The sequence below is a fragment of the Pteropus medius genome, unplaced genomic scaffold (genome assembly GCF_902729225.1).
Source record: "Pteropus medius unplaced genomic scaffold, Ma_sr-lr_union100, whole genome shotgun sequence".
Lineage (NCBI taxonomy): Eukaryota > Metazoa > Chordata > Mammalia > Chiroptera > Pteropodidae > Pteropus > Pteropus medius.
In genome coordinates this window covers 9,301,840-9,327,927 of record NW_024356249.1, presented here as the reverse complement: position 1 = coordinate 9,327,927, position 26,088 = coordinate 9,301,840, and the positions used below count along the sequence as shown (strand labels likewise).

Below are 26,088 nucleotides of genomic sequence, written 5' to 3'. Positions count from 1 at the left end.
GGACAATAGCCTATCCATTTTTTTTTTAAAAATAATTAGAGCCTTACCTCATACAAAACACAAAAATAAAATAAATTCTGGGTGTATTCAGGTTCTATACATAAAAATCAGAACTATAAAATTACTAGAAGTAAATGAGTATTTTTATAATTTTATAATGGTGTAGAAATCAGTGAAATGTAGTGCCCTTCCCCGCCCCCCAGGAGCCCTAAAAGATTGAGAAATTCAGTTACACAAAAACTTCCATATGTTAAAAGATACCATAAACAAAATTAAAAGACAGGTAGAATGGAAGAAATATAATAAGTAATTTCTACAATAGGTAGAAATATAATAAGTAATTTCTACAATAGGTAGAAAAGGGGGTAAGGGATATGATCAGGCAGTTCCCCAGAGAAGAAATAGAAATGGGCCAATAAACATGTGAGCTAGTAAAAATCAGGGAAGTGCAAATCAATCTGACACCAGTTTATACCGAATTCATTGGCACAAATTAAAAAGGTTCAAGAGGGCATGAAGAAATAGGCACTTCCATACACCATTGCTGGGAGTATAAATTATTCCAGTCTTTTTGTGGAGCGACATGGCTCTATAACAGTAGTGCATCTGTAACAATTTTAAGTGAATATTCCTTTGACCCAAAACTCTATTTCCAGAGATACTCAGACACTTGGGTATGAATCTAGTAAAGGAAGCTTTGTTACAATATTATTTGTAATAGTGAAAATGTTAACAGCAGCCTAGTCATCTGTTACCTTATCTCAGACAGCTAGCTTCTTTCTTCCTTTGGGTTAGAAACTAAAGCCCACTTCCCTGGTTACCATAAGCTCTTGCTTATTCTCGGGTAAAGAGCAAGTATTGGTGACATGGTGAGCACATGGAAGGGAAGATGGCTCAGACATCACAGGAACACTCTAGTCTCCCTTCTGGATATTCAGAGTTCACCTCTGAGTACTGGTTCAGTTTTAATTTTCAACTTATACATTTTTCTAATGGGAATTCCTGAATCAAGTAACCTAATTCTGTGGATGATTTTATTAGGAGCAAGTAATTTTTAAGAAGGTGGGATTTGCACATGGAGAATTTAGGGGAGGATTCAGAGAACTACTTAATCTGAAACCCATTTTCATTTTGGTCCAGGTTGATGAGCCTATACTATATCCCACATAATGAAAATTAATTCATAGTCTCTATGGCATTAGCCCTGACAAATGCCCATGATTAATTTAAAGTAAAATTTGGCTTTCTAATACGTTAGTCACTCTAGGGCTATAAATATGTATGTACAAAGAAATCTCTAGTTACTGACTAAAGAGAAAGAATTACCTCTTTACTCTGAGCTATAAGACTCCTTGACAGGATGTTTAATATTTATCAAACATTGATCAGATGCTCTTTACCCAGCAATTTAATTTGCATAGATAATGAAATTATTTACAGAAGCCACACCAGTGCTCTTTGATACAAATATTATGTGATCCACAAATTTAAAAAATTCTGTAGCTATATTAAGAAAATAAAAGACAGATGACATTAACTTTAATAATATGTTTATTTAACCCAGGATATCAAAAATATCATTTCGACATATATTTAATATAAAAGTAAGTAATTTTACATTTGTTTTGGGAGACTAAATCTTGGAAATTCAGTGGGTATTTTACATTTAAAGCCACTCTCAGTTGGGACCAGCCTCATTTCAAGTGCTCAGTAGTCACATGTGCTCAGTGGGCACTGCATTGGACTAAACTATAAGCTCCAGGAATAGTAATGGTGTGAACATTGTATCCCCAGCACCTATCACAGTACCAGGTACATAACAGGTGTCCAATAAAATTTTTGGTTTAATGAATGAATGGATAAATATAAAACCATCTTTTCACAGACTCCTCAACCTTTAATCCATGTGTGTTACATTTGTCACAAAAATAGATGGCAATAAACTTATCATGGAATGTCTTCTCTGCTGTACAGCCATTTAGAGAAAATCCTAGAATAGACTGTTTGTCTTTTCATGTTTGCTGAAAAGCAGTTTTAAAAATTATCTGTTGGCTCCAGGTAATAAAGCAAATGGCATTACAGAGATCCTTGGAGTTCCTGTCTGTTGACCATAGCAGCTCTATTTGTCTTTAAATTTGTCTTGCTAATTCTTAGAAGCATTTGTGTTTTGAGGACAAGACCATTGAATAATCTAGCCCCTGTCCGTAAAATTGTATATCTATTAAACGCAACAATATTAAAGTCCACTGAGAGCTGTACACTGTTTTGATCATCCCTGTCACTGTTTACGTTGACTTGAAGTTCAAATCAACAAAACTTCTACTATCTGTTATATATCTCCAACTGTTTTAGGTGTTGTGGGTGATACAGGATAATTGTTATACATGATCTTTGCCCTTGAGAAGCTTATAATGTATTTGGAAAAGAAAAATAAATATTAACAAAATGAATAGAGAAAAATTAAGTTTGTAAATTTGTTCAGTGTTCATGTGCCTTAGGCGTGGTGGTGGAAAAGGTAAATATGAATACATTCTTCTTCCTGCAAATAGCTCACAGCTGTCTGGAAATTTATATATATGTAAATAATATGTACTATGTTAAAATATTTATTGATGTGTATATATCTTCATATTTAATTAATTAATTAATTAATCTGTAAGGTACAGGAATAGTATTCCCTTACAGAGAAGAGGATGCTGAGACTCAGTGAGGGTCAGTGGCTTGCTCCAGGCGGCAGTTAGGAAGAACCTGGATTCAAATCTAGATATTTGTAGGAGCCCTTGCTCTTTCTTCCACACCACACTTTCTGTGTTTCAAGATTCCTAGAAAGAGAAATTGAGTTCTTCACTTGAGGTAAATCATAGCCCACGAGTTAAGTTTCCTACCTGATTATAGTTTGCCTGATGTATTTATACATGAATTTATATGGTTATTGTGTAATAACCGTATTAATTGTACATGTGCATCCTAACGTTTGAGTAGTAGGGCGCTAAACTGTAAGGGCCTAGAGTTTTATTGATGAGAAGGAGCTGTGTGGGCTGGACTCAGAGCCATTTCCTTAACGAGGCATCGAAGGGCAGGAGACCAGGCCAAGGTCTAAGGGAAGGACTCTGCCTCCCAAGCAGAGGGACGAACTTAAACAGGCAGGAGTGTGAGAGGTCAGGCCGAGGCTGTGTGGTGAAAGGCTCAGACGCTGGTCGAGGGCTCCATTCTCAAGCAGTAAGGAACTGTCAAAGACTCAGACAAGGCTGACAGGTTGGACTTGAGCAATTCAGTGATTCATGGTTGGCTGGTTGGTTTTTCAGTTTCTCTAGATCTGAGTAATTTCTTTTCAGGTCTTATTTAAAAGCAAACTCTAGGAAATGGGATTATGATTTAAAAAATACACGTTAGATTGGTGATAAATGTTTATTTATATAATAGATGTTTATTAGGTGTCCAGCATTAACATTAATTAACATTATACTAGTATCTACTCATATACAAAAGTAGATAAGTCTTTAGGGAAACAGGCAACTGTAGGAGCTTCTTATTTCATTCAACATATATTTAAGCATCTTTGGTTCTGCAGCTATATAAGGGTCAGTGTAGGGTTCATATAAAAAATTGTAAGGATAATAGAAATAATATAAAGTTTCAGGGTTTTTTTTTTTTTACTCTAAAATAATCCTGAAATAATTTTTAGTGAACTAGTTGACGTAATTTAAAGTTCAGAAAGCTTTCAAATATAAGTTACAGAAATAGCTTTTCTTAGTGTAAAGCTCTTAATAGGATGAAAGATGCTCTTTGAGATATATGGATGCTTTTTGTTAACTCCATAATGTCAGGAGTTGTATTTAAATTCTACGTTTTGCTATAACTCTTTGAAAGCCAGTTTTCTTTTTAAGTGTATAATTATATATTGTGGACAAATCATAGATTTTATGTGTGTGTATTTTTATTTATACATGACTCATTCACATTTGTGATTATATTTATGTAGTTTTCTAATATTTTCAGTTTAATTTAGTTGGCTTGTATTTTTTTCTTCTCTAAGGAAATAAGAAAATTTGTCTTTTTAGCTTTTGGATTATTAAACCCCTCCTCCTTGAAAATTCCAAGTTATCAGCCATTTTCTTAAGTTATAATGCTATTTCGCCTCCCTTGGGAAAAATCTTTTTACTGTTATCAAAATCTGAAAGTAGTCATATGAAATAGAAATGGAGACCAGCTCCTTAAAATCTTAAGTAGTGTGTGTGACTGTCTAAAATAACCTAAGCAAATAAAAAGTACGTCCATGTTGTAAACCTTCCCAGATACCCTTTTAAAGCTAAAATGATTGTTATAAAGTTTTGTTTGTGCTTTTAATCTGCTGAGCCATCTGTGGAAACCTGTCCTCTTCTCTCCTAGGCCACAGACCTCCACCAGCACGAAGTGGGCATCGTTGTGTGGCAGATAATACCAATCTGTATGTGTTTGGAGGTTATAACCCAGATTATGATGAATCGGGAGGGCCCGATAATGAAGACTACCCTCTCTTCAGGGAGCTTTGGCGGTATCATTTTGCTACAGGAGTATGGCACCAGATGGGCACAGATGGGTACATGCCACGGGAGTTGGCATCTATGTCACGTGAGTGCAAGCAGTCCTGAACTTTTGACTTCATTAACGAAGTGTCTGAGAGGTCTGGATAAGTGTCACATGTTCTTTGCTAATAATTTGTAATAATACTGTAATATGATTAAATCCTGTTAAATGGATAGACTCTTTACTACAGTAATAATATGGCATGGTGATTCAGTATCACTTGGGAGTTGCACGGGCCTGAGTTTGAATTTAGCTGTGTACCATTTACTTGCCAGATGATTTTTAGCTTCAAGTTCCTTAGCTATAAAATGGGGTTAATAATACCTCAGAGGGTTCAGCGTAAAGTATCAGATATGCCAGGCAGAATGTAGTAGAAGATCAACAAACGGGGTGTATGACAATGGTAATAGTTATTGAGCAGACTACTTCACACATGGTATTTATTTAATCTTCAGAACATCCCTGTAGTGCAGGTATAGGATTTATTGCCGTTGTACAAATGAGGAAACTGAGGCTTTAGAGAAGCCCTAGAGCTGTGGCTAAGGGAGCAGGTCCTGGATCCAGGCTGCCGGGGCCTGAATCCTGGCTTGGCAAGGTGCTTCTTAGGAGGCCTTCAACAAATGATTTAACTCACTCGCCACTTCTATTTCACTGTCTGTAAAGGTGGGGAAAACGATAAAAGTTCCTACTTCACAGGGTTATTGTGAAGATTAATTTAGAGAGATTAAATAACTTTCCTGAGGTCACATGGGAATTTCAACTCAGCTCTCACTGGCTCCAGAGCCCATGCCGTTGACTCATAGCAGTTGAAGGATTGGTTAAAAAAAAAAAAGCCATTGAGATAATACAGTAGCACTGTTTTGATAGTATTTGCCATCAGAGAGGGAAAGAAGGTACGTGCTAGTGTCTGTGTGTATATGTGTGAAAGTGTGTGTGTGAGTGTGGCGACAGGAACATAAGAGAGAGAGAGAATACCAGTTACCAGCAGGATATTGGTATTTCTTTTAATCTAGTGGAGGATCGAGATGGCAGAAGTCATAATTTAAAATGTAGAGATCATTCCGCTGGCAAAACCAGGATAATCCTTTTACTTTTTATTTCAAGTCCCTGTAAGGTCTTTGCTGAGGTGAAGGTGATGCTTCTCCTTTCTCGGCTTTGTCACGTACTTGTACTGTCTTGAGTGGCAGGAGTGTACTATAGTTCATGTCATTCACTATCGTTATACACAGTATTTCATTAATTCCACAAATATGTCCTGAATACATGTCACATACCAAACATCAAGGTATGCAGTACAGTCCATGTAGTGTGAATTAGACCTTTTCCTGCGGCACTCGTGGTGGTTAGATGTCAGTGGCGTCAGCTACCTGTGAGAGCATTCAGGCAGACACTTTTCGGTTTCCCAGATGTTCTGGGTTTACCTGGGAACACATTTCAGGTCACTAGTACATAAATGGAATTTGTGCTTCTCCTTCCCCAGTCGTGCTGCATGGAAACAACCTGTTAGTCTTTGGAGGTACAGGCATCCCGTTTGGTGAGAGCAACGGCAATGATGTCCATGTCTGTAACGTCAAGTATAAGAGATGGGCCTTACTCAGCTGTCGGGGGAAGAAACCCAGTCGTATATACGGACAGGTACCAATCCATGGCCGGTCATGGTGGATTTCCTTGTTTTGATTTTTCTAGTTCTGGGGACAGAATCTTTATGTTACTATCAGTTTTTTAAATGGAGAATAAATTCACTGTGGTTAACATACGATTTTTCAGCTCTGGTGTGAAATTGTAATTTGTAAATCTGGTTGCTTGCCTTCTGCTTTCCTTTTTCTCCCCCTATTTCTAATCCAGCTTAGGTTTATGATCTAGACATGTGTGAAAGGTTCTTTAAATGTCAGGACCCTACCCCACCTCCGCTCCCACTCCCCAAAAGATATTGGGCTACATATGGTCTGGGTCTGAATCTTGAGTTTAGAGTGATATGATTCTTTGAAGAGCTTTTTGACCTAAGTAGCAAAGTAGATGACCCCTGCACTTGGTTAAGAGGTGAAACACAGATTACATAGAGATTAGTTTCCAGTTAGGTTCCAGTGCTTCAAACCTAGATTTGAAAAGTTATATCCAGAAAGATAGGGTACAACTCACCATGTATCAGAGACCCTTTGAGAGTAATGGGCTAAGCTTAAACACTCTTTGGCTGCTTTCTCAACTAGCTGGCATCAGTACTGACCGCTTCTAAGTTATGTGTAGAGGTACATGCTGGATAATTCTATATGCCACCACAAGATACATGTAAACTCTAAGAAATGACCATAACACTAGCCTCACTTACTCTAAAGAAGAGTCTGGTAGAAAACATCAAGTTTTGGGGACTGCGAACTCCACATCTTACCCGAGGGATTCCAGTGGCTTATTTTCATGTCTGCTCCTTCTTCCTGAGAGCATTTTTCTTCAGACTGCTTAGAAGAGAAGGAGCTTTCAGTGGGAATGCCCATGTCCATGATCTATAAATTCCTTCCTTGGCCAGGACCCCTACAGACCCAAACCCCTTGCCTATCTAGTTAGAGCTTGCTTTCCAGTTGAGCAAAGGTTTACTTTTCTAAAAACAGTTTCCGTGTTCTCTAAAATCTTTAGTCCTTTAAGGGTGTGTGTGGTGTTTTAGAAGGTTAAAAAAAAAACTAGAAAATTTCATAAAACCTGATTTTGGGGTATCTAATAAGTTTATGGTCTTTAATCAAGTGTTAATGAGTCAGTCTTATTCACCTTTCTTCATTATCCAGGCCATGGCTATCATCAATGGCTCCCTTTATGTCTTTGGAGGGACAACTGGCTATATCTACAGCACAGACCTGCACAAATTAGACCTTAATACCAGAGAGTGGACACAACTGAAACCAAACAACTTGTCCTGTGATCTACCGGAAGAGAGGTGAGGTTTTAGGAGTAAAGCATGTTTATTCTTTCTTACTACGATTTGACTTTTTTCATTGGTGATATGGTTTAAAGAAAACTCTTTGGCCCAGTTAAAATAGTTGACTGCCTGTTAGATTCCAGTTCATCATCATCATCGTAATAAGGGAATGATTTTTCCCTCTGAACTACAGAGTTTTTTTCATGTTATTCTTCTCATACTTTAGTTATCCTATAATAGGAAGATAGTAACACTTTGAAGAGAAAACCAATGGTAACAGTCGTTAACAAAATTTCATATTACAGGCAAAACAATTACTTTCTAGTTATTTTTTTATTTCCCTTTTTAACTTGCATATTAGGACTCTCTGCCTCATTTGCTCACAGCTGCATCTCCAGTACAGGGCTCAGTGCCTTGTCCGTAGTGGTCCTCAGTGAATGTTGATTGGGTAGATGGATGAATGGACTGATGGAAGGAAAGAGGGAGGGAGGGAGCATGGTGAGTGAGTCCTTCCTTATAAATGCTCTATTAAATAACCAAATATCATGATTCTCTGTAGTTGTCTTTTAGTAGCAGTTCTAGATCTTTCCTAATAGCAGTTCTCTCTTCTTAGAATTAAATTCACTGGAAAACTTAAAGACATCTTTTGTTCTCTAGTTTAAAAGCAAAAGTAGTAAATAGTTTTTTATTCATTCTGTTTAGACTATCCAGTATCTCTTCGTTGCCTTTAAACAAAATGGCATATAAGTGCTAAGGAAGAATTTATCTTTATTATGATATGTTAGTTGGCTGACTATTGCAGAGCTACCGTGAGGGGACTAGGGAGATGGACTGTTACTGGAATAATTTTGATGTAATTTATTTTATCAGCACCAGGGCCTTCAGGGAAGGGAGGAAATAGATTAAGTTTTCAAAGCATTTTCACATGGTTGCCTTCTTTGAATCGTTTTATGGACATGTTATAAATTGTTCCAGCTTGTAGCTAGACTGCTTGGATAAAAGTTCTGGTAGGCGTTTTACATTGTATTCACAGTTCTATGCAGCATAATTTTTCTGATACCTTTGTATCTGTTAAATAAGTATCTTAATTTGACCGCCCACAGTCTAGGGTTTCTAATTAAATGTAGGCAGATCACTTTTTAAATCTCTATTAACTTCTCCCCTTATAACAGAGTTATCACAAAAAGATTATAGCAAATGTAGAAAATACAAATAAGCAAAATGAGGAAAATAAACAAAATCTAAACTCAGTAATAACCAGGGTTAAAATTTCGGATATAACCTTATGGTCATTTTTTTTCACATGTTTGTGAAACTGTACATTTTTAATGGGGCTGTAGCCCATCTGCTTTTATAGAACAGTTTTTTCTTTCAGTTAATGACATGAAGCCACGTTCTCAATATATTAATCATTCTCTGTGCCTACATTCTTACTGGTTGCATATAATCCATTTAATGTATATTCTGTAATTTAACCAATTCACTATTATTAAACACTTAGGTTATTTTTGATCATTTATTATAATAATGATGCAATAAAAAGCCTTGTGGCTAAATCTTAGGTAGATGATGTTTCACTTAATTATAAACATATTTTATTGTGTATTTCAGATACAGACATGAAATTGCACATGATGGGCAGAGGATTTACATCTTAGGAGGTGGTACTTCCTGGACAGCTTATTCTTTAAACAAGGTATATTTTAAAAAGAGAGAGAGAGAATAGAGACAAGCAAGATAATTCTGTTACTGTACGTACTTTAATTTTGAAAAGGTTTTTCATCCACATCCATTATATGTTAAATGCTCTGTATAATATAAGGCTGAACTCTGTGCCCCCGGTACACTCTCCAGTTGACAGCTGTATTGTCACACACCGAAAATACTTTATAAGAATTATCCCCTTTCTCTGGATGAGGAAAGTGACTAAAAGGAAGCTATAGTAGCTTGAATGGAGAGACTAATTCGAATTGGAACAAGGATTCTCAAAATGTCTCGTCCCTCTCGTCAGGACAGGCATTTTTAGAGCTACACATCACTAACTTCAGGAAGCTGGGCTCAGAGGGGCCCTTATTCATCCACCCCTGTGGCATCTCCACGTGCACAGTCCGGGGGAAGTTAGAGGGGGCTGCGCAGCTCCTGGTCTGCTCTGGAACCTCAGTGGGCTTTTCAAGTTTTGTCAAAACTGTATGCCCATGTTCTCTGACCAACACTTGCTTTTTTCTGTTATAAAGGTGAGACATGTTCATTGTAGACAATGTGGAAGTTGCAGAATCCCAACTTTTTTCATTTTTCTCTGTGATTTTTAAATATTGAGATCATGTATATGCTTAATTTTCAACTGCTTCATTTAATGTTTTGTCTTATATTAGAATTAGCAAGGATCGCAGAAAAGCAAAGGAAAAAAAGACTTTAAAACAAAGAATATATATTTGTACAGGCTGTTGTTAAAAATATAGTTTTCTGGCCAGCTAACATTATTTGTGTGTATCTCATTTTCTTCTCTCTCCAAGATCCATGCATACAACCTTGAAACAAATGCATGGGAGGAAATTGCAACAAAACCCCACGAAAAAATAGGTAAATTTATATCGATTTGTTTATCTTTAACAAATATATTTTATATTTGTTTTGGAAGGGAAAAATTAATTTTATTGAGTTATATAACAAGTAAAATATCTTTTGAACTGGTATTAGAAACTACTTTTATTCCTTAGCCCAATTATTATTGTTCCTCAGCAACTGAGCAGAGACTATTAATGGGAATTGCTTAATTCCGTGGAAGTGGGGAAATATGAAGGGGGAGGAGGGCGGGTGGTAAAAGTAGGCACTGAAATCAAGATCTGCCTTTTTCCTAGTGGGGCTTGGGAAAGTCAACAGTAACCCCTGCCCTGCCCACCCCACTTTGTTTCTATGCCGCCTTAACGTGGTACCATTATGATATGGCTTCTGCTGGCTTTTTGCTAGTGCAAAATAAGGGAGGATTGGAAGGACTATTCAGTGTTTGCTTAATGCAACAAAGGGACTGTTTTAAGTGAGTTACTCATAGTATGTCTTTGCTATGTCACTTTAATGTTATTTTCAGTCTGTCTGTGAATAATGAAATTTCTGTGTTTATGTGTTTGGCAGGTTTTCCTGCAGCCCGAAGATGTCACAGCTGTGTTCAAATAAAAAATGGTAAGGATTCTGAATAACTTTCTCGCTTCATTTTTGGAAGTTACATGCTGAGGATGTCTTATTTCTTAATAATAGCTCTTTAAAAGACACATAACTTTGGGAAGAGTTTATTTCTAGGAGTTTAAACTTAGAAGGAAATTCATGAGGTTATGCTTCTTCCAGCAGTTTCCATAAAGTAAACTGGTATGGTGTTTGGGTTCCCTTGGTTAGGAGAGAACTCGAAAATCAGCGATAAACAAGCTTTCCTTGTACCACCTGATCTTTCAGCACCCCACCTCCACAGATGTTTGTGGTTATGGTGGCGAACACTGATAATCTTGACATATAATAGAGACCTCAGTGGACATTGTACTGTGACCACTAAAATTGTACTAACTCCTTCAGCGTGTTATTTTATAGTTTATTCTGTTCTCTGTCTGATACCAAATGGAGCTCTTAGCTCTTTGTTTGACCATATTACAACAAAGGCACTTGTATGGCTTCAGAAAGCAGCTGCAGCTACTTTATCTAAGTGTGATAAATGGCTCCTCTTTGGGTAACTTTTGTGTCTTTTAATTTACAGTTTATTTTATAGTTTGATAGAGTACCTTAAATCTTTTTCCGGGAGGAAGTTGTGTGTAAATGAGTTTGATAGCCTGTATCCTTTCAGCAGCTCAGTTCAGATTTTACTAGGATTATGCTGCCGCTTCTAGTACAGAGGTTCTTTTTATTATGCTTCTACTTTTTGGATAAGATTTATAGATAGTGGCATTCATTGTTCAGCTTTGCCTCTCTAAGAATAGAGCAGTACTTTTTTTGAATCCTAGCCAAAAAGCTTTCCAGTGTATTTTATGGTTTAATTAAGTATTGACTTGAACTTGATCTAGACCTGAATTAAGACCTCTATCTAGTCATTCGATTCTTTGAGGCCAGGCACCATACTAATGGAATTTAGCCTTAGTTCTGGGCATTTAGTTTGAAGATCCACATAGCCTTTGTTGCAAGTTTTCTAATTACTTATAACTAATTGATGAAAAAAACAAAAACAAAAAACAACAACAACAAAAACCTTTGATTTTGGAAAGGTTTTATTCCTGACAAAAATAGCCATACAGATCAAATGGGGCTTCAAGTTGTCCTCTTTGGGCTGAAGAAAGCTTGGAAGAGTGTCTTTCGTGCCTCCAGGCTGAACGTTGCAGCGAATGTTTCTCCTCAGGTGAAATGTCTACATGGAGAACATTTGTCTCTGTGGGCAGATAAATGTCTGTGCTTTCCAGGACATTATTTAAAAGACGAGTTTGTAAACTGGTGGCCTGCAGATGTGTTTTGTTGAGCTCATATGTGTGTTAAAAATTTCTGAATTAGTGGCTAACATTTAAAAATCAAAATGTTTCATTTTTAAAGAAATCCAGATTTCCACCGTCTCTTTAAAAATTGCAAGATCTGGCAGTTGCTGACCTTAAGTCCTGAGTGACATCGATCGGCCAGGGCTGCATGGCCGTCTCCCCCTTCTCGGCCGGCCCATGCACTGCTGCGTATTCCCTGGACCGCCCGTTTGTTTCTTTTCCCTGGACCTTCTCAATCATTCATTCTCTGTGCCTGGCAACTATAGGGGTTTGAATTTGAGAACTTGGGCGTAAAGCCTCTCTAGAGGCTTGTGTTCTTACTCCTAGCTAATAGTGTCCAAACTCTACTGTGGGATAAGATGGCAGCAAGAGAGGCCCACCCAGCTGAAGTCGTCTGTGGCATGGGGAAATGACTGGTCCCAGGTCAGCTAGCCATGTGGTCTCCTACGACACGTGCTGTAGCTGTGGCTCATTTCCTTCATGTGATCTTGACTTTCTTTTCTTTTGATAGATGTGTTTATTTGTGGGGGCTACAATGGAGAAGTGATCCTGGGAGATATCTGGAAGTTGAATCTGCAGACTTTTCAGTGGGTAAAGCTCCCGGCTACCATGCCAGAGCCCGTTTATTTTCACTGTGCAGCTGTTACACCAGTAAGTTTTTATTTTTCTATCTTCCTTATGCAGTTGCAGATGATAAAGGAGATCTTTTTAGAGACATTAGCAAGAAAAAATGATTCTGAAATTAGCAAACCTTGCATTATGAATGTGTTTTTAAAACTTTCTTCCAAAGCTAGTTCTTGTGAAGAGAACAGAAAAAACATCATATACAACTTTATAAGCATAAATGGAAAAGAAATGCTGTGCATGGCATTCAGGCCCGAATGGCAATGCCAGGGGGCTTTCCTGGGGTGGCAGAACAGTTCTACCCCATGATGCTACATCATTGAAGATCCTGCTAGTTTTCGGAATGCAAAGACCTTGATTTTTCATGTCTGTATTCCTAGTTTGGGGCACAATGGATACTTAGTTTAATAGTCTAATGTTTGTTAAGTTGTTGAAATAAGAAAACATTTCTAGTTATTTAAACCAGTCTTGATCCAGGTGCTGTGTTGGGATTGGTGAGAAGTTTTGTCTCGCCTCATCTCGGTTCAGCATACTGTGGATTTTTTTTGCCGAATCTTCAGCCATTTGAATTTATCCTCTTTGACTGCCATTTGTCCATAGGCTGGTTGCATGTACATTCACGGAGGAGTGGTGAACATCCACGAAAACAAACGGACTGGGTCACTGTTTAAGATCTGGCTGGTGGTACCTAGCCTGCTGGAACTGGCGTGGGAGAAGCTGCTTGCGGCCTTCCCTAACCTAGCCAACCTCTCCCGAACACAGCTTCTGCACCTTGGACTCACACAGGGACTCATCGAGCGCTTGAAATGAGGATTTCTAGACTGTTCATTGATACTGGAAATGTTAATTTAAAGAGACTCCTTTATTTATGGGCAGTGTAGAATGTGCCACAGAGAGGATTGGTTACCCTGCTCAAGGCCTTATTCAGAAAATACATCAGATGCCTTTCTGTACTCTGGTTTTAAGTTTATGGAATCTCACTTTCCCTTGTGCTTCTTTTTCTGCTTCTCTCCCACCCGCCCCACCCCACCCCACACACATGCTCACATACTCCCTCTTCCTCGATGGAGTTGAGGGAAAGTCTGAAAGCACTCTAATGTCATGGATCAAGATAAAGAATTTTTTGAAAGAACTCAACATATGACCATGTCAGCCAGTGCTCTATAAATTACAGCAACACCATCCATGGAAACAAAAACCAAATTAGAAACAAAAGTTTCAGTCCCACACCAACAAGACGTTTGGGGATAGGACAAGAAGGCTAACCTTGAGAACCCTGCAGGTTATATGTAAAGCTAGACGTTTAACTTAACTGTGTTCAAAGACACACCTAATCGAGTCGCTGGATCTAATGGCAGCAGTGATTGACGTCTTGCTGCATAGATACACAAACCTGATTTTTGACTTTAGTCAAAAAAGTTAAGCAGCTCAGCAACTCTTAATTAAATTAGCGATTTCTGTTCTCATCCTTATGGTGCCAGCAGTGGTTAGAATTGGCTTGTCAAAAGACGTATGTGCGTGTCGTAGTTGTGCTATTTATTGTTGCTTTTAGAAATTATGACACCAAGAACGTTTCAAATCAAGAAACTTTTGGTGGTCAGAGTCCTTCGTTCTGAGCAGTTTTGAAATTCTCCCATGCCTGTTAGTGGTTTCAAGTATCTCTTTGACTTCTTACTTCTTCATGGGGACTGTAGACCCTAAGTACATGGCACAGATGCCATGGGACTTAAACGTAAGCCCCTGAGAGGCCCGAGAGGAGCAGGGCGGGGAGGGCTTCTGCTCTGGGCCGTGTGTGAGCTGTGCCTGTCACGTTGACCGTTTCCTTTCAGAGCTCGTGTCTTTTCTAACTCTGGGCCACACACCTGCCATTTTCTTAGGTGACGGGTTTTATCTCTAGAAAGCCAATTGGCCCTTGATTTTTCTCTTAGCTTATTGCCTCCTTCTCTTTCTGCTTCAGTGTGCATGGTGCTGTAACTGCGTAGTAAATGGATAAAAGGTCTTGGGGGGAAAAGTCACAGGTCCTCCTTCCTGAAGAACTAAGTACCATTTTAAAAATTAGCATGAGGAAGGAACGAAACTGAGGATCATTCTGGCGTGAAATTTTAGTTCTGGTTTGTTTCGTGTTGTTTTTTAATTCTAAAAGAGAAATACCTAAATTGTCACTTGCTTTGCCTTCAGGCTGCTAGAGTAGGTCAGCAAGTCTCTGAGACCTGAGCATTTGGAAGGCCTTAGCTGTACAGAAGGTGCTAAAGGCATCCAAGAGGACACAATGCTGATTGTCCCATTGGTCCCCTCACAACAGGCAACTCTGATGGGAGGTTTAGGACACATTTTTCCTTTAAGTGCCTCTTTTTCACTTAGCTTTTAAAGTTACTCTCCTTTTTCTCATGTGGGGATTTAAAATCACTTTTGAGTTATGCTAAAAAAAAATTGCCATCCAGTGCTTAGTTCTGGGAAGAGAAAACTGTGGCCTCTAGACTCGGACCCCCCAACTTCCAGGCCTCATCATAACATCCCATCCATGTCGGGCTCAGTTCGCGGAGCTGTATTCAGTAAGGTCTTAGAATAACCACTCATCCGTGAGTCTGGGTCTTTGCGGGGAGAGTGAGGGGTTTGGAGGAGAAGAGGAAAAGGAGCAGCTCCTCTAGAGGTCCCACCCCATCTGGCCATGACTGGTCCACCTGGCATTTACTATTCACTACCCACCGCCAGGCTTGCTCCGGTGAGGACCTCTCTCCAGAGCAAGTCAGCATGAGCAGCCCTGTTAGTTCGAAACAAAGCTTTGCTGCGTGATTCCAGCCTGGTCTCTGGATTACTGGGGGAAGTATACCCAGAATTGAACAAGTCATGCTGTCGAGGGTGGCAAAGGGATTTTCATTGTGGACTTACACAGGGACCAAAGACTGAATGCTCAGCCTCCATGCTTCTCCTTCCATGGTTCTTGGGATATAAGCAGGTCTCTAGCTCTGTGTCACAAGAGAGCTGGTTCAATCTGCACTCACTAGCATCCTTTTTAAAGCCTTCTGAGGGTGATCATCTTTGAGGTAGACTTTGGAGGCCTGACATCCAAGACCTTGTGTGTGACGTTTTCATACGCAAGTCAGAAGTGTCTTCTTTTAATCTAACACTAGTGAAGATGATGTAGTGTGACCAGCTGTGAGTGCTTAGAACTACACATTATGCGCATGTTCTGGATGCCAAATGAGACTGTATGTATGATGACTTAAATGTAGATGACTAGGATTTTTCATAAGGGGTCACCAGGCATTTTAGTATCTAACCAGCTTTTAAAGTTATTCTTGAACTTTAACTGAATTCCTGACACTGTTACTTGATTTAGGAAAGTTTATGCCTGCTGCTTCTCTGCCTCTTCGAGGTACTCCCAGCCATCTTACTGCAGTCCCGTAAATTTAAGTGCAATATATAGAAACACATATGGATATATACAGATTTATATATAGGGTGTGACTATAAAGCAGGGAGACTACTTTTTTGTATCTGTCTTGGGGAAGCCGGCTCATTACTTTAGAGACAGACTATATCAAGAATTTGAGATGTGACCGGCTGAATTAAGCCAACTCTTGGTAGAGCTGGATTTTCAAGTCCGTGTTTTCTTGCTCCATTTCTTGTTCCTTGGGTTTCTTAGAGTTGAGACTTTCCCGTCATCTTCGTACGATCTCATGTCCGCATATCTTTCTACATTTCTTTGCCCAGGAACAAGGAAGTCTATCTGTGAGAGTTTCCTAAATGGAGAATTAAAACCTAATATTTAATACTATCAGTTCTCCCATGTATATACTAATTTATCTGTGAATGTCATACTTTATTAAATAAAGAAAATCATGCTTTCTTCATTTAATAAAGTGTTTTCCACATCCTGGAAAATCTATAAACCAATATAGAATAGATTGAAATTTTAACTGTAATTCAGGGGCCAAGCTGAACCTTTTTCCACTGGCAGAATCTTCTTTTTTCAGGGCCCTAGTGACATGATGTAAAAACTTGCTCTAAACTCTTCATGTCTATTACATAGCTAGATTTTAAAAATATAATAATGAACATTAACATTTCTAAGAAGAAGGTATATTAACAGTGACCTTTGGTTACCCAGAATAGCAAGAGTAAAGCACAGATAATTGAAATCCATAGATAATCAGTGTTTCAATTTTCTGTCAAACAACTGATTCATATTTAGTTCTTCCTCCCTACCCCTTTCCCACAAGCACCTCCTTTTTAATGGAGTGAGGCTAATGAGCAATTAGAAATGATAAAGGAAGGATCACGGGGAGCTAGAAACCAGCGACGTATAAGCAGCCCGGTTAGCTGTAACTGGTCAACCTGCTGACAGCTGTTGAATGCTTACATTAGGACCCAGGGGTGGTAATCTTGAGTTTAGATGTTACTCTTCACTCCTCTGCTTTGGCGTAATTTCCTGCCCTGAGTTCTAGGCTGTCTGTCCTCTAACCACCAAAGAACTCTTAGCACCTGTGGGAAGGAAAAGCAGAGTAGGATGCAGAGGGAAGCCCATCATTTGAACACATTTCTCTGGCTCTTGACAGATACTTGCTGTTCTTGCAGGAGCCTCATTTTTTCCTTTGGAGATGCCTTTTCCAGCCATATAGCTTGGCAAGTAGGAAAAGTTGAATTATCCTCTACGACTACATTGGTCTTAATTCTGTAAAACCATTTTGTTTTTAGGTGGTCTTACAGATGTTTAGAAAGTGGCACAGGTCACAGAATTGCCTACCTGCCAGCACTCTGATGTAGCACAAAAAGCCATTTTCCTTATTCTTCATCGTTCTGGCATTGAGCTCCAGGATGGATGGGGGCTTATGGTCTCATGATCATAAGCTCCCAAAACTAGTCACCACTAGCTTGAATTGCTTTGTTCCCAAATACCCTGGGACTCCGGGAGTGTTGGCAAGGCCTGAGGGAGGCTCCCTGGAATCCCTAACCTCCCCGTGTGTCGTGCATCACCGTGGGATCTTGCCCGGAAGTGGTATTCCCGCTCTGCGGTCTTTAGATTTGGCGGAAAGCGACCTCCTCCCCTGTCCGGTGTTTCGAAGAGAGGTTCTTAGTTGTGCTTCAAAAATGGTGCCATCTTTTTAGTCTACTTTTCATGTCTTTTTTTTTTTTTTTTTCCACTTTTTAGAAGATTTTTAAAGGCCCTGCTTAGTCAGTGTACAGGGTGAGTCAGAGGCAGTTTCACCAAGCTTAGTAATTGCTGTTGTACTAGTTGCACATTTAAACTACAAAGGAGGCATCAGAAACACACCGGTGGGCTTTCTCTAACGCCATTTCCTGTACATAGTCTGAGCAGGGACAGCGCCAGGCCTCTCCCTGTAAAGGCCCCTGCCGATGAGGATTTTACTGGAAGAACCTCGGCAAGAAAGGGAAACCTCTCTCACGCGTAGTCTCTGAGGGCGGGCCTGGACTCCGCGCAGGGTGTGCAAAGGCCACACACGATGCTTGCCTTACTATAAAGCTATCGCCACAGTCCTGTTAAGTAGTGTGGAAGTCCTTTTGCAGTCTGGTGTGCATGCCGTGTGATCAGGACAGCTTTTCCACCTTACCTGGTTTCCTACAAGCAGGTAGGAAATATAGTGAATTTACCCTAAAATGTCCAATCTGTATTTATGTACCTTGTCAGTGTTTTGTTGTTGGTTTTCTAAAACAATCCGATCAATAAATCTTATCCAGATCTATTTGGTTCAAGGCCACCTTGATTGTCTGATGGTAATTTGTGTGTATGTGAGCACCTATATGACCTAACCGTCAGTCCCACCACCCAGCAGGGTCGACTCTTCTCTGTACCTAATCTGTGGGTCATCCACCATCCACTCCTTCTCTCGGCTTGCCGTCTGGAACTCCGGGACACACACAATAGCCACCTCAGCAGAACGCCGCTCACTCCAGGACGTCAGCAAAGGCGTGACTGTGGTGCAGGCCACACTCCCCTTTACTGCCCCGTCTCACGTATTCCCCAGACTACCACTAGACGAGTTTCTCTGAATGTGTCAGCGCTTTTCTGAAGGGTTGGAGGAGCTACAGGGAATTCAGAGGGAAAATGTGAACCTTTTCATACAGAGTCACGACTCTCATGATTCAAGGGAAAAGCCCCAGGAGGAGCCGAGCCCTTCACAGGGGCCCTCTGGGGATAAAGCCACAGCTCCTAGTTCTGGCCTTGGTTTTCCAGATGCTTCCTTCTCCGAAACCTCTGCTTTGTGTCACTTCACCCTCTAGGAGAATCCCTTCTCCCAGCAGTACCTTTTCTCAGTCTCTAAAGTCTGTAATAGGTGGGGACACTCCAAGTCTGGTCATTTTTAAGGTCTCCTGTCCAGAAATGCACACGTGCACTCTTATTTTTAAGTGTTTCCATTAACTATTGGATCAAATACATCTTCCCAGGACAAATCATCTTAGATATTATAAGATAAATCTACAAGGAGGAAAAGATACAATTCCTATTTAATTTATAAGGCTTCTCAGCCCCACTAACAGTTAATACATTTAGGATGCAGAGTGGTTTTATTTCCTTTGGTTTATTTCTCTTACTTCTTCTAAAGTATACTCTCCTCAGACGTACCAGGAAAAGGGAATGGACCCTACACCTTTAAGACTTTGGACCAGCCAGAGCTTTGTTTTTGATTTGGGTCTTACGGCCTATCTTAGCTGGGGGGAGGGGTTTCAGTGCCTTAGTAGATTTGGGTGGTTTTGTTCTTCCAGTTCGTGTATGAGACGCATTTGTCCAAATGCTAATACTAAGCTATTACAACAGTAGAACCACGTTCTCTTCCAGTTATTCTTCTGTGGTCATTGTTTGAAGGGAGAGGACATTGATAAAACCACCCAGTTCCCATACTACCTTCAGAGCAAGGCCCAGGTTCCAGACAAGCGCTACGCCATAGAGTTTTCTGCAGTAACGGAAATGTTCTGTAATTTCGCTGTCTAATATGTGGTAGCCACTGGCTCCTGAGCACAGGCCCGCCTGTGACCCAACTAGTTTCCAAACCATGAGGCATCAGCCATGCTTCTTAAAAATACAGATTCCTGGGCCCAAATCCCAAAGATCCTGTTTCAGTAGGTGAGTTATTTAACAAACTCCTCAGTTTATTCCAATTTAGCTGGTTTGCAGCATATGGGAATCCAAGCCCTGCATCTAAGCTAACTGCCTGGTGCTGGCCGAGATCACCTAGAGACCTCACTACCTTAGTTGTCATTGTCACACTTAATTGCCCAGCAGGGAAATAGAGCAGAGGCCCAAATGAATGAACGCTCCCCAATCCTTGTTCTGTCAGTACTCAGTGTGAAGATGGCAGACTAGCCAGCCACATTTACCTCCCTCTTGGAGAACCACTAATAGTAAAATGTCCGCCGTGGTCTTTTCCCTACAGTGGGGCTAATAATAGTAACCAGTCTCTTGAAATTATTGTGTGGCTTAAATGAGTAGATACGTGTAAAGTGCTTGGAACGATGCCTGGCATGTCGTAAGCGTTATTGGGTATTTATTATTATTGCCCTCTACAGTGGATGGAACAAGAAATAAAGAATTTACTTGAAATCACAGAGTTAACCAATAAAGAATTTAAACATAAGAAGATGAGGCAGGGGAGGTAGATCGACGTGAGCTAAATCCTCATCTTCCGTAGCAGGCAGGTAATACATAGAATGTCTCGAATTGAAGCACTAATCAGGAAAGCGTATTAATTAGAGATGTAAAGGAAGGTATCCAAAAAAAAACACTCGCCTCAATAGCTAACAGTAGTGACACAGGCAGGGAGATGACAAGGGCTGCATCAGGGACTGTTGTGTTTTTTTAAGTATGTTCCTTGGTTTTATTTGTTTTTGCCCCCTTTTCTTCCTTTATAAAGCATACCCCCCCCCCTTATGGCTCTTTCAGTTTAGCTCCTCTTCAGGATACTGTACATCTGGGTCCCTTCTGAACAAGTCAGGTTGTAAATGATTGGGTGATTCAAAGGGTGGAGCTGGAGGATTAGATTCGAATTTTTTAAGTTCTTCATTGATTCAGCTGTAGCCTGACTGGGATTTGGGAATCTGCGATTTAAAAGCCAATATTGGAAGCTAATAGAGGGAAAAGTAGAGGGAGAGAGGGAATTTTTTAAAAATACACAATCTCTCAAGGTTTAAGTGTGGTTTTATCCTGTCACCCAGAGCCTGTTCCTCACTATCCAGTCCGTTCATAAAATCAAGCAAGAAAATTATTCTAGGGCAGACTTTTATTTTATAAACTCCACTGCGAGGCGAGAGGGTATAGAGGGTTTTTTAGTGACATACAAAGCACACCCCACAAATCTAACCATCCCGCACAGGCCTCGGACCTGGCCTCAAAGTCACACATGCAGAAGTGAGACACTTTTCTCAGATTCTCAAGTACAGAGTGGTCCAAGGGCCTCTTCAGCAGTCAGCTCAACAGGAAGGCCTCAGCAGCTCGCGTAGGAAGGGAGGTGCCAAGCCCTGCTCACTCAGGGATGGCAGTCACCCGCCAGGCCCACGCCAGGGCTAGGGAGAAGGACAGAGATGGGTGGGGGCGCTGGCCACTTACTATTTCAGGAGCTCTAGAGCAGTATTGCAAATGGCACTTGTGAAAAGTAGAGGGAGCAACTGTCATTCAGTCTGTGTCACCTTAGAAAGACTGGTCAGTTCATCCTTCTTGAACCTTCTACCTAAAACTGCCTGGCTCTTGGAAACGAGGTGGCTGTACCCGTGACTCTCCAAGGGTGTTTTCAAAATCTCCCGCATCCACTCTAAGGGAACTAACTTGCCCTGCCAACTGCAAAGGAATACATCTAGGCATCTGGGGTCTTATTTATTTCCTAAGCCTCACCCTGGAGGAAAAGAGAGCGTGCGAACGGAAACAGCCAGGATCAGATCACGGTTCAGGATGACAGCATCTTGCCCGTTGCTCCCCCACGCACTGCCCAGACTCCCTTGCAAGTAGGAGGCCAGACTGGCCACCCACAGAGATGCGACCCATAAGAATGCCAGTCTTGGAGGTTGCTCAGAGTGCCAGGTACCTAACAGTTACACTGGGGCATCAGGACTGGAACTCCAGCCCTGCTTGACCTCCCCATAACTAACTGCAGAGGCCAGTCTCTGCTTCCCTGTGTGTCTACAAGCATGGTTCATTTTCTCCTTAGCAAACCTTGGTGGTAGAGTGTAAGCCTGGAGGTCTTACCCCCATTTCACAGGTTGGTAGGCCAAGCCAAGCCAAGCCAAGCGGTTTGCCAAGGTGGTTACCCAGATCTGCAAAGCCCACAGAAGGGTGGCCCCGCGGGCAGTTTTGAGAGGTTTCCCTCGCATCGCCCTCCGGTCGGGGCCTGACTGCAGGCGGCCGGCCGTTAACGACAGAAGAGACAGAAGAGCTCCAAGGCCATCTGGAGAACCGCATCCACTCTGGCCCCTGGGGTGCGGGGTTAGGGCTGTGACGCCCTAGAATGGGACTGGAAGGCCGCGCTGGGAGCACATGACAGAGGTTGGGGTGCAGTGGGGTGTGGGGAGCGCTGGGGCTACAGTTGCAGAGATGCAGCGTTTCCGAAGCGTCGGCTCCCCTCCGGGAGCACCTCACTGCGCTCTGCCCTCCGCCCCGCCGTTGGCCCCACTGGGCCCGGGCGAGACGCCCGCTGCACACAGGGCTGGGCGGGCAGGGTCGATTTTGTTCGACTGCAGCAAGATGGCCTGGTGCATGCATCCAGGTGTCCACGCGTGCAGCCGGCCGGGTGGCTTCTCTGCCTCCCCCTAGCGGGTAGTGGGGCCGACCGAGCTCCGCCTGGAGGGGGCGACTGCGTCCGGGTCCCGGGTTGCCGACCCCCCGCGGGGCTGCGCCTGTCCTGGAGAAGAAGTGGGGGGCCTGCTGGGAAGCCCAAGGCTGGCGCTCAGCCCTCGGGGCCAGTCAGTAACCGGGCATCTGGTGCGCCCCAGGGCCGCGGCGGGTGCTGGGGACGTGGCAGGTTGCGGCCCTGCCTTCAGGAAGCTTCCGTCTGATGGGGAGCAGGGGAGCCAACTCACCGGGAAGGAGACCGGAGTAACCAGGAGCCGCTTTTACCAAGACGAGCTAAGGAAAGCCTTTCTGAGGACCCAGTGAATGGGCACGAGGAGCTAGAAGGCGCTCGAGGGAGAATGTTATTACATCAGGGACCAAAGCCTTCCAAAAACTCCTGGTGTGGTCTGGAAGGGAAAGGAGCCATGTGGCAGGAGCAAGGCGAGCCCGGGGAAAGCAGCCTGGCGGCCGGGCGGAGAGGCAGGCCTACCAGATCACGAAGAGCTGGCAGACGGTTTGGCGTTTATTCTAAGGGCAGTGGGGAGAGCTGGAAGCCAGAGAGAACGCAAAGCGATCCCTCCGGCTGCCGCAGGGAGGGCGCAAGAGAAGCGGCCTCTCCGTTAGGGTTCGGTGGACCAGGCAGGGTGAGGGCGCCTTGGGCCCAGGCACACAGCAGGGCTGGATTTCAGCTCCCATCACTCCCCACCCTCAGCAGGGCTCCCTTGTGTAGTGGACGACTGCCCAATTCCGATCAGAGGCCGGGCAACCTGGGGTAGCACCACAAAAGCTTTGCTCACACCCCGCATTGGCAGGGAGAAAGGGGGAGGCTGGTGTGGGAAGAGGGGCTGGCCAGAGTCTCTCTCCGCAGCCCTCCACGCCTAGCTTGAGAGGCTCTCAGGATGGGGTGGGGGGGGGGCGGCGGAGAGCCACTCTGAACAGGAATGATCTGGTTTAGAGCGGCTGGCTTTCCTTCCTCCCTCTCCCCCTCCCACCGCCCTCCCTTCCTCAGCGACTGGCTGGTTTTTGCCGCAGTCCCTGACCAAGGTAAACAGAGAGGAGGGAGGAGGAAAGAATGCTCGGTTTCCATGGTAACCCTGAGGGCAGCCGATATGTTCTCGAATGTCAGTGTGACTTCAGGGGAGAAGAAAAGGCTCACTAGAAAAACAACAGGGAGGAAGGCCACTTCACCATGCACACGGTGGGGGTTGTTCTGGAACATGCTGTGGGCCTGGATTGGGGGGGAGGGGCGGAGAGGAATCAGGCACCCCCAGTGGAATGGCAGATGAGCAGGAGGGCCCAGGACACACCAAAAATGCAACTGCCGCTGCTATTATGAGAACTGTCGACTTGTCGCTCAATCCTCACACCCAGGGAGGCGAAAACAGACCAGAGCTCTCGGCTTCCCCAAACTCACACCTGGCTCTCCCTTTCCAGCACATCCGTCCAGGGGGCAGCTCAGCCCAGGGGCAGCCACAGAGGATGGATCCAGAGCCCCAGGGCCAAAGACAGGTTTTGTCTGAAACCGAGAAGCCCACTGGTCTCCAGCTGTGGGACACTGAACTAGGGACACTGCTGCCTCTTCTGTGCTCCCTTCTGAGGCCCCCTGGGTTCTCTCTGTCCCTTCTTTAGATTCCTGGAAGGCTGACACCTCAATGTGACATGACTGTGACCCTTTTGCTGAAGGGGTGAGTGTGACGGAATAACAATAACTTCTGCACTGGATTATGGGTATGGAGGACAAAGGCGTGCCCCCTCACCCCTCCAGAGGACAAGGACAGTCTTTTTTTTTTTTACCTTGTCATTCTCCACCTGCTGACCAGAAACCTCCCACGCACTGGGGTCTTCTCTCAGGAGCAACAGAGAGGGTATCAGAAACCTCCGCTGGTTTCAAAGCTTCATTAGAAACTCATTCCCCAACAAGAATCAGCCCAGCAGCCCCTAGGAGGGGCCTTTCTCTGGCCATTTACCGTTTGCCTGTCACCTATGTGCACAGGGATGGGAGAAAACTCTGGACAGAGGGAGGTAGGAGATGGTAAGCTTCCTGCCTCAGCGAAACAGGAAGAACCTGGGCAGCTTCATCCCAGAGAAGCAGCAGCAGTGACACTACAAGGGAAGCAGGAGGTGCCCTTGAACCTCAGTTTCCCCAGACCTTAGAATCCTGGCAGGAGGGAGGGGCTTCAGGGCCCAGGAGACGTTGGATCACACATCTCCATCTCACACCCTTCTCCACATGGGCCCTTAGGTGCTGTGGTCCTGGGAAACATCTTTAGAACAGGACTGAGGGATGGGAAGGCATGCCAGGGGAAGACAGGACCAACGCAAACAGACCAAATTTTCCCTTGCAGAACACTCAGAAATGCCAAGTTTACTCATTTATTTCCAGAGACCCTGGATTCCAAGCGTCTCTCACCCTTACTCCTGCTACTGTTCCTTTGCTCGCTCTATTCCAGCCACAGGACCTCCTGGCTGTTCCTCCACCAGTCAGGCATACTCCCACGTCAGACTGGCTGTTCCCTCTGTCTGGAAGGCTATTTGTCCAGTATCCATATGGCTCAATCTCTCACCTCTTTCAGTTCTTTATTCGAATGTCACCTTCTTAATGAGGCAGAACCAGGGCTAGGGTAATGTCAGTGGATCAATGTGACCTGCCCCGATCCCTTTATTTAAAATTGTATACTCCACCTTTCCCCTTTCCCGTGCTCCCTGTTCTCTTGCCAAAGAAGGGAACAAGGGAACACCATCTCAGTATTTATCTTGTTTTTTTTTTTTTTTTTTGGTCTGACTTCCTCTATTAGAATGGAGGTACCATGAGGGCAGGAATCATCTGTTATGTTCTTGTTTTGTCTGTTTTCCCCAGAGCCTAGAAGAGAGCATGGTACATATTAGGTGCTCAATAGACACTGTTGAATGGATGGATAGGTAGATGGTTGGATGGGCAGATGGATGGATTTGTGGATGGATGGATGGATGGATGGATGGATGGATGGATGCATGGATAAATGAGACCATGGGTTCAATAGATTTTGTCCTTAACCTGTTCTCAAAACAAATGAGAGGTGTTCTGCAGCCTTAGAAGAGGCTGTCAAAGCGATCTCATACTATCCTGGTAAGGCACACATGGGATGCACAAGACTTACTACTAAAAAGAAAAAAAAAAAAACTAGCTTAATAAAAAGACAACGACTATGGACACTGCTATTTCTCCCAGGTTTGGTAGCTCCATCAGGCTTTAAGATTTCTTCTGTGCAACAGCACGGACAGCCTGAATAGAGTAACTAAAGTCACCCTGAGGGCCAGGAGCCTGCCAAAGTCACCCCGTTTTATCCAGGTAAAACAGCATAGAGGGCAATAGCCAAGGTGTGCTCCTGCCCTTACCCCATGCCAAGGACTTTGGGGATTCCCCACGGTGGGTGATTATGGGGCAGCACTCAGTGGGCTTTGAACCCAGATGGGACTTACTGGGAGGTCTCTGCCGCAGAGACACTCAGCTAGATGCCAGGATGGTCGTGGGGAGGAGGAGAGGGGAGGGGGCAGGGATGACCTCTTAAAACCACACTGGCTCTTTTCTCAGACAGGGAGCCTTGACACCTGCAGCCAGGGGCTCCACATGTCCCTCTGCTTCATGAGGCTACCACCGTTCCTCTCATTGGCATAAAGTCCCCCGTAGCTAACCGCAACAGCAAGTTCTAACAATCTGTCAGTCAGTCAAAACT

At 43.0% G+C, this 26,088-nt stretch overlaps 1 protein-coding gene across 2 annotated transcripts in view; it reads left to right on the top strand.

Annotated features, from left to right (window-relative positions):
* KLHDC10 (kelch domain containing 10) overlaps positions 1–14,180 on the top strand; it is a 47,260-nt gene extending 33,080 nt beyond the window's left edge. For both annotated transcript variants that reach the window (XM_039860848.1, XM_039860850.1), the window contains 8 exons: positions 4,390–4,611; positions 6,047–6,201; positions 7,341–7,489; positions 9,083–9,167; positions 9,985–10,051; positions 10,601–10,648; positions 12,485–12,624; positions 13,198–14,180. In XM_039860848.1, coding sequence (XP_039716782.1) covers positions 4,390–4,611; positions 6,047–6,201; positions 7,341–7,489; positions 9,083–9,167; positions 9,985–10,051; positions 10,601–10,648; positions 12,485–12,624; positions 13,198–13,407 — 1,076 coding nt within the window. In that variant the 3' untranslated portion in view covers positions 13,408–14,180. The remainder of the gene's footprint in view (positions 1–4,389; positions 4,612–6,046; positions 6,202–7,340; positions 7,490–9,082; positions 9,168–9,984; positions 10,052–10,600; positions 10,649–12,484; positions 12,625–13,197) is intronic.
* The last annotated feature ends 11,908 nt before the right edge of the window (positions 14,181–26,088 follow it).